The sequence below is a fragment of the Lacerta agilis genome, chromosome 7 (genome assembly GCF_009819535.1).
Source record: "Lacerta agilis isolate rLacAgi1 chromosome 7, rLacAgi1.pri, whole genome shotgun sequence".
NCBI lineage: Eukaryota > Metazoa > Chordata > Lepidosauria > Squamata > Lacertidae > Lacerta > Lacerta agilis.
Window position 1 is genome coordinate 46054685 of NC_046318.1, and position 9417 is coordinate 46064101.

The following is a 9417-nucleotide window of genomic DNA, read 5'->3' on the forward strand; positions in this document are numbered from 1 at the left end:
TGAGGTGCCATTGTTTAAACAAAAACAGTTATTCTTTATAGTCTGCTATTCTCAATGTGATGAGTCTGCCTTATGATCCGTATAAGTTTAATTAGAAAACTATAGCTGCTTATAATTCACAAAAACTGCATAATTGAAGAGGAAGAAGGGCAACCATCCCTGAGAGTTTAAGTGCTGAATAAAGTGCTTTCAATGAAAATTTACTGTGAATGCATTTTTTTTTATTTTTTAAGAAAAGCAAATCTTGAACAACTAAATGCTACTATCCACAGTTGCAACCCTCCCAGTATTGCCTGCAAACTACCAACTTGCAACTATAATTCTGGGGTTGTGAGCAGGACCTGAAATGTCCAAACTATGAGGGGGGAAAGCATTGTAAGTACTGAGAAATGACATTTTACCATATTGTATCTTCATCACTCTGCAGTCCTTTGCACCAGGCAAAAGAGAGGGGACTCTTATTTCACCCAGATCAACGAATTCCCAACTACACACTGGGGGTGGGAAGGAGACATGGGAATAGGAACTGGGAGTGGAAAGAACTGGAAATATGTGCTCTTTAGAGAACTGATCTGCCTTCTTCCAAAGATACACCTTTTGAGTTGGATCTGAGCTGCTATGAATATTGGTTGTATTCACAAAGGTTGCACAACTGCAACGTGCCCCACTTGTCTGCAAGATACTGTAAGATTTATGCCTAGAGGAAATCAGAGTTTACCAACTAGGTGCACAGAATTCCTCTTCAGTCTTGAAATTCTCCTAGTATAGATATATTTTGACTCTTGCCTGTTCATCTGGGGGGAGTACCAATAGCAATCGCACTCGGCAACTGGCAGTAGCAACTGGCAGCCATTATAGCTATACCTGGTATTTCCTAGCAAGCAAAACGTAATAGCCAGCTAAGGCTACAAGAAGTTGTGGCCATTACTTTTATCCATATGGAGATAGGGAATTATATGCACTAGCCATATACTCAAACATGCATCCTCAATAAAGGAATCACAGTTTGCGTTCCAACCAATTTTAAAAAACTCTGTCACTCTCCCCTTCCTGGCAGAAAGGGGGGGGGGGGTTGAAAAGTCAGCAAGTGCATTATACTTTTAAAATCACAGATAGCATCACATGGGACGACCCTGCACTAACACTGATCCTGACACCATGCTGATGTGAGCACAGCAATCATATCAGCAAGTGTTCCAGTCTATAGTGTAGATTCTGCAGTTTGGTTGTGCATTGCTATGTAACTGACATACAACAGATGTACGTGATGCAGATTGCTTTTACATTGGCTACACGGCAATGCACAAGCAATCTGCAGATTTTCACCCGCGCACACCCAGTCTTAGCTGTGCCTTAGCTGGAAAACAATTTGCAAAAGAGGATTTTAAAGCTAGTCACATAATAGGGCTTTTAAACATCAAGCCTAGCTGAAAAGCCTTGCTCAGTCCAAGGCATGCACAAAGCTGCTGTATCTAAAACCTTAAAGAATTAGCTTTGGATGATATTGCCAATATGATTACTTTAGAGTACGAAATATTCTGATTTTTATCTACTATAACATTGAAATGCTTGCTTGGTTATAACCGTTCCAGTCGTGTTTAATGAAAATGCTGCTTGTTTGTGCCCCTTCATTTCAAATCCAAATGAACTCATTTTATTATATTTATTATATCTTAGAAACAATCTCTTGGCCATGCTCCAGCAAAACCAGGAAAAAAGGGTAGGACTGGGCAAATGAGAAGAATGGAGCCATGCAAAGCAGAGGGATGGAATCGACCCAGTAGTCTAGACAGCCTTCCCCTGGCACAACTATGCTGGCTGGGGCTGATGGGAGCTGTATTCCCAAATATCTAGAGGGCACCAGGTTGGGGAAGGCTCCTGTAGGGTTACTTCCACCTCTTGCTCAATTCCAGGTCCATCCTTCCCCTGGCTTGTTATTCTAGTAACCATGCTGACAGAAGGTGAAAGTATCCATCACTCAAAATGACTTAGGTGAGACTGAGCCTCCATTCCTTGGTTGGACTGTATGGGTGGATATATTTTTCTTTCTCCATAAGAATCCAGCAGAGCAGCTTCTACAACCGTATGTCAAGAGCTGCAGCGCATCTATGGTGCTTCACAAGTAAAAGCAGCATGAGCAGTGGTTAAGCTTGAGCAGAGAAAGAAAGAAGCATTAAGGGTTCTCAACTATCACGGACCTTTGGGAGTGGCACTGCCTCCCTGCCCTTGCAGGGGACCTGTGATTTACAGGTGCTCCTCCACTTACCCATCCAAATTGGCATTTCACTAGTATTAATATGGAGCAAAACTATGTTATTGGTACTCATCTTGGTAATGTGAAAGATGACAGATTATTTGGTTTCACAAGAATTCCTTCAGTAGTATCTTCTGACTTTTTTGCTGTAGATTTAAAACAAGGATAGGAAATCTGTGCCCTTCAGGAAGTTGTTGGACTACAACACCCATCATCCACAATCATAGGTCACGTTGGCTGATGGGAGTTGTAGTCCAACACCCAGAGGTCCACAGGTTCTCCACTCCTGATTTAAAAGGTACTTTTCATCATCCTGCTTCATTTGCTGCTTTCCCTTTTTATATTGTTTACCGGGACTTGTGTGACTAGTGTAACATGTGAACCAAAATCCATGGATTTCAGCCACAGAAACATTTATGCTCTCTGAAACTTCAGATTTCCCCCATGAGATGACTAGAGCTGCTGTAGCCAAGACTATATTTTGCTCATATAAAGAAATGCAAAGTAATGCATCGCTGGCTTCTTCACCAACCTGACTCATCGCTGCCTCTTGCCCTCCCTCCTCTCTTGCTTTAGCTTCTGACTCCAATTCTGTACTTTTCTGTGCTGTAGAGTCTCCCTGCTCACTAAACCCTGTTACCTCTTCACCTTCCGACATCTCCTCCTCCTGGTCTGCTCCCTCTTCTCCCTCTGACCACTCAGTGTCATCCCACCACCAATCCCTGGGCTCTGAGCCGTCTTCCCTTGGGATTCCCCAGCTGGTCTCTCCCACCACTCCTCCGTGTCTAGCTGGCCCATGACATATGTTATCAAGTCTTCTTGAAAATATCTCATGACCAGATGTAATTTAGTTTTGTTCCTAAAGATGGAGTTCTCATTTAATCACCTTTTAGGACACCCATAGCATCACTTTGCTGCAGGAGTATTGTTTTATAGTTCTAGAAATCATGTTCTGCACTTCAAACTGAAAATTGGGTTGAAGACCTTTTAGACCTGTACATTAAAGAATGAATCATGTATTACAGGAAGGATAAATTTGAGAAGTGTAATGCAATCTGGCAACCTTTTCTAGAATTGTTCTCTAATTGATTGTTCATCTTCTGCTGAAATCTCACAGTACTCAACATATATTCCCTCTCTTTCCCCCAATTTATTATTTCCCCATTACATTAAAACTGTCTTTCTCAAAACCAACAGTTTCTGAGGAACATTGATTGGGCAAAGAAATCAGGAAGGCCCATAAATCAGGAGATTGAAAAAAACCCTGCCACCTTCAATTGCAGTATCTTCAGCTGCAATATTGATGTTTCTGTTACTCTCCTATTAATAATCCTAAAATTAACAGGATGTTGATATGGTGTGGTAAATCAGGATGTGTGCACATGGGGGGAGAACTAGATACTGCTTCTTGGTATCTATAAGGAACCCCTAATATCCAATCTGGTCCCCCAGGAAAATGGCACAAATGGAATGTGATTTCAAATAAGAAGATATACAAATCAACCCAGTTGGTCAATTTGCATGACGATTCTACATGCCAGATTGCACTGTGCTCATAGCGAAAGGATTGCTTGAACAGCAAAGTTTGCATACAAACCGCCATTTTGTCTATTGCTGCAAACCTTCCGAATATGGGTCAAGCAGCAGTATGTAGAATTTGAGACAAATGCTTCAGATGACAGCTCAGTTGATAGAGGATGAGGGTCGTGTGTTCGAGCCCCACATTGGGCAAAATATCCCTGCATTGCTGGGTGTTGGACTAAATGACCCTTGCGGTCCCTTCCAACTCTACATTTCTATGATCCTATCATCTGGATAGTGGTGAAAAACCACCTTGCTGAAAAACACAGACCCAAAGTTGCCTGTGTGAAATGACCAGTCATTTTCTCTGACCCAGCTGAGTTGCAGTTCCTCCCATTCTGAACCCAACACGTATTCATGCATGAGAAGACTATCTCAGTCCACGCAGCAAAAAAACCCATTTCATTCTCCATTATGAATTAGAACACCATTTGCTTATGAGTTTCTTCACCGTGGTTACACAGAGTTGTTTAATAGCATTACAGTGGCACAGTCTGGTTTCAATACATGTCCTGTTCTTTCTCCCATCACAGAACTGACTGCCAATTCTTTCTGATTACCCATTTTCACAGAGGATGGGCCTATTCGTTCTTCCCTTGCTCCCAGAGGAAGAGGACACTTTCCTTCTCAGAATCAATGGTCTGATGGCAGCTGCTTTAAACTGTAAACTTCCAGATGGGGTTGACTATAAAGAGCAGAGCTTCGTTAGCATATTTACACTAGATTGACGGAATCTAGCCTTAACTCATCTACCTCTCATAAAGATTCTGACATTTTTATTCAGTTTGACAAATCAAATGGAAATCAGTGGGACTCCAGGATGCCCAAAGTACTACTTGGTATACAACAGGATTTCTTGGTATAATTTTAATGTAAGTACCTGGTACCTGTTGCATTTATAGATTCACATGCCACTTAAAAATAAGAAGGGAATGAGAGTGATTCTCAATTTCAAAAATACATTTAAATACTTTTAAAAAATACTTTTTTAAAAAATGTCATGACCACAACCCAGGACAGAATCAGTTGAACTTAATTCAATAATCTTAAGTATCACCAAATCTGTTGGATTGTAAAAGGTAAAGGTAAAGGTACTCTGACCGTTAGGTCCAGTTGCGGACGACTCTGGGGTTGCAGTGCTCATCTCGCTCTATAGGCCAAGGGAGTTGGCGTTTGTCCGCAGACAGCTTCCGGGTCATGTGGCCAGCATGACTAAGCCGCTTCTGGCGAACCAGAGCAGAGGCACCTATCTATCTACTTACACTTTGACATGCTTTTGAACTGCTAGTTGGGCAGGAGCTGGGACCGAATAATGGGAGCTCACCCTGTCGTGGTGATTTGAACCACCAACCTTCTGATTGGCAAGCCCTAGGCTTTTTCTTTTTTCTTTCCTTTTTATGTAATGTTATGTTATCTTTTTGTCCCTCATTGTAGCCTAATTGTAGCCCTTAGCTAAAACCACCATCAATCTTAGCTGTGATTCCTGCATTGCAGAAGGTTGGACTAGATGACCCTTGTGGATCTCTTCCAACTCTACAATACTACACTTACCTGATTCTATTAAAACATACATTATGGCTGTAACAGCTGTGATCAGTTGTAACCATGCTTAAAAGCATTTGTTCACATACATCCATTGTTACTCTTTGTTTTCCCTTTCTCAGTTGTTGCTATCAAAATTTAGACAGTAAGGTCCTTGGGGGAAGGGACTTTGCTTATGGAAATCTGAAAAATGTCATTACACTGATGGCAGTGAATTATTATTAATAAACAAGATGTATAAACAGTATATTAAGAAGATCACACCAGAAGGAAGGGAAACACTCCTTATGATTTGAAGGCCCCAGACTGCTGAGAGAAAACAAAACATGAACAGCAAGGGCAGCAATGGACATTGGCACGAGGGATGTGTTTTTCCAGCACACTGTGTATTTTACAAGTTGTTGCGCACAACATTTCTAAAAGGAACATACCGGTAAATAAATGTTTCTACCATTAGAAGTAGAACAACAGGATGCAATATGCAATAGGTAATATTGCTTCCCTCCTTTCAAAGAGATTTCTTCACCAACCCAACGGGATTGGCTGTCTGATGTCATCCTCACAGAAAGGTTTAAGGGAAGATGATAAGCGCCGGGAATCTTCCACTGCAACCAGTCCCTTCAAGTAGCTGAACATACACACACACTTTTTTACATGCTAATCATAATAATTCCCCAAATTAATCACAGACACACAGTGCAAACATTTCAGTCCTTGGTTTAATCTGATCTTGATTCTCCTGGGCCATGAAATGTCCACAGACATCAAAGCTGGACATGAGAGTTGAACGGGCACTAGAATTGTAAGAAACAACACAGTACAGCTGGGGCTGCACAGGAGATCAGCACTGTCAAATGTGTAAGGAGCTTCCACTGAAAACACAAAAGTTCCCTTTGCAGAAGTTAACTAATCATGCAAGAAGCCAGGAAGAACATAGTAGGCTGCCTTATGCAGAGTCAGACCATTGGTTTATCTAGCTTAGTATTTTTTCTACAGGTATGGCACCTTCCAGATGTTGTTGGCCTCCCATCAGCCCCAGCCAGCTTGACTAATGCTCAAGACTGATGGGAGCTGCAGTCCAGCAACATTTGAAGGGCACCTTGTTGACTACCGTTGGTCTACCTATGCTGACTGACAGTGGATCTCCAGGATTTCAGACAGGAGTCCCTCCTAGCTCTACTTAGATAAGCCAGGAATTGAACCAGGGACCTTCTGCTTCAAATGAAGATCTTCTACCAACCAGCTGCACTCCTTATGGGATGAACATTATGGCTAAACGTTGCAACCTCAGTATATCTTAGAGAAATAAAACCTGAGGTTAGCTAGTTTTCTTCGTGGATTTTAAAATAATTCATTCAGTACCTTTGATCCCCACAGGTTACAGAGCACCCATGATCAATGGCTCCTTCCACCTATTCATGTAGAGAATGATAATAACCTCAGGCTGTCCACAAGGTGGCCAAACTATACACAGAAGAAACAATGTAGGTGCAAATATCCCTGCACCACAACACACCGTTATTTGCAAGTACAGCTTTCCACAATTCTGCTTTTGGACTAACATGCCAACAAGCAAGCACAAAAAGTCCTCATGCAGTAATGCCCTAATACGGGTCACGCCAAATGTTATTTATGTAAAGTACACAACATCACTATTTCACATGTACTATACACTTGGATATTCAGGGAGCTTGCAATCACATGTTCATGTGGAATACATGTATATAGCAGATTCAAGTGTGACAGTGTACACCTCATGTACTTATACCGTATACTTTTAATCCACAAAGTGTGTCCTCTGTTGCCATACAATACATAATATGGATTATTAGTGCACAAAGGTAGTGGAATGTAATACTAAACTACTTACACTATAACCTCCCACAATGATTAAAACACACACACAGGCACACTTCCACTGAGTCTAGTTTCCAGGGGCAATCTGCAAAGTAGTTACACTTCTCTAAAGGGCCCTGACTATTAAAACTGAAACAGGAAACACAGGAAAGCAAAGTTAAACAGGGGAAATACTGTACTTGATTGCTTCACAGTATGATTCTGAATGTGTTTAGTAACTGCCAGTGTGTTGAATGAAGCCTGTTACACATGCTTACAGTAGATATGTGTACGGGGGTTGTGCTCATGGACACAGTCAGGATCTTTGTTAGGAGGGCAGGCTTTGGGGGGCAGAACCTCAGTTAGTGAAGTGTTTTTCTTGATTTTTCTTGACGGGGGAGGGGCAGCTGCCCCCCTGCCTCCTCTTGGCTATGCCCAGGTTGTGCCAAGGGCTTCACAGAAAAGGTGGGTTTTGAGGAGGGTCCATGGGTGCCAGACCCAAACTAGAGAAGCCACTGTAAATGCTAATAGCTGCAAAGTTTTACCACGCAGTGTTTTCAAGCTTCACAGAGATATTCAGGCAGACATGGAAGTTTCTGACAGAACTCTGTGTGAGCTGGAAGACTGCGCGCTACATTATAGATGAAACTACAACGCGACGACTGTGTGTGCGTGTGTGCCTTATTATAAGAGGGAATAAACTGATTTTCGAACCCACAGGCAGCGGGTGGGGAGCAGCCAGAACGGATACGTGGAGCAAATAAGAAAGGAAAGCGGAGGAGGCGGGAAAGTGAAAGGCAGCTGCAGGTGGGAGAGCGATTACTCACCGACGGTAGTGATATAGGAAGTGGGCGGAGACGGCTTGGCTGGGCAGAGCTCGGTGTATCGTCTCAGGATCGAGCTTTTCCCCACGTAGGAGTCCCCGGCCATTACTATCTTGGCCTGCAGTACTTTCTCCGGCTGAGCCATGGCCCACGAACCACAGCGGAGTGGCTGCAGCTGCTCCCGGGGCAGGAATGAACCGAAAGTTGCCCGTCGGGCGTCGCTCCTTCCCCCTCCAGGCACGCGGCCAAAGGAGGGCCCGCCCTTCCTCCGCCGCCTTCCTCTCCGAAGCGTCGCCAACCCTCGGCTTACGCGAGAGATTGGAGCTGGATTTCCCCCCAACAACGGACCAACTTCTGTTTTGCTGCTTAACTTTATGCCCCAAGAGCAGGGCTCCCTGTGCCTTTGAAATTCAACTGGTCAAGCTGTTATTGTTATTTTTCTCTCCCAGGGCTGCCTATCATCACGCAGCTGCTATAAGCACAGAGGGAGAATTGACATGACGGCGAGTGTGACAACCCGCTCTCGACTAGTTGGGGATGATGGTGGTTGTAGACTAGTCTATCCACAAGTCCTTGCACCACAGCCCGGACTCCCAGGCATGTGGTCCAATACTGAAGTGGCATTATATGTTACCACTGCTCAGTGGAAAAACACTGAAGTCCTGATTTCATAGATCATAGAATCATGAGAGTTGGAAGGGACCCTGCAGATCATCTAGTCCAGGGTAGGCATGCAGATGCGTGGGCCGCATGCGGCCCAATCGCCTTCTTAATCCGGCCCCACGGATGTTCTGGGAATCAGCATGTTTTTACATGCATAGAATGTGTCCTTTTATTTAAAATGCATCTCTGGGTTATTTGTGGGGCCTGCCTGGTGTTTTTACATGATGTGTGCTTTTATTTAAAATGCATCTCTGGGTTATTTGTGGGGCATATGAATTCGTTCACCCTCCCCCAAATATAGTCCGGCCCCCCACATGGTCTAAGGGACGGTGGACCAGCCTACAGCTGAAAAAGGTTGGTGACCCCCTGACTCTAGTCCAGCCTCCTGCAATACAGGAATAAGCGGCTGCTGTCCCATATGGGGATCAAACCTGCAACCTTGGTGTTATCAAGACCACACACTAACCAACTGAGCTACCCAGGCTCCTCTGGTTATTATCTGACTGAGAACTCCCAGAAGTGCAAGCTGGATTTCGAAGGGGCAGAGGAACCAGAGACCAAATTGCAAACATGCGCTGGATTATGGAGAAAGCTAGAGAGTTCTAGAAAAACATCTACTTCTGCTTCATTGACAACGTAAAAGTCTTTGACTGTGTTGACCACAGCAAACTATGGCAAGTTCTTAAATGGGAGTGCCTGATAACCTCATCTGTCTCC

The 9417-nt window shown here is 43.5% G+C and overlaps 1 protein-coding gene across 1 annotated transcript in view; it reads right to left on the minus strand.

The window, feature by feature from the left end:
• LOC117049951 (ras-related protein Rab-10-like) overlaps positions 1-8353 on the minus strand; it is a 34527-nt gene extending 26174 nt beyond the window's left edge. Inside the window, exon 1 of the mRNA XM_033155113.1 lies at positions 8041-8353. Within this exon, the coding sequence (XP_033011004.1) occupies positions 8041-8182 (142 nt within the window). The 5' untranslated portion in view covers positions 8183-8353. The remainder of the gene's footprint in view (positions 1-8040) is intronic.
• Between the last annotated feature and the right edge of the window lie 1064 nt (positions 8354-9417).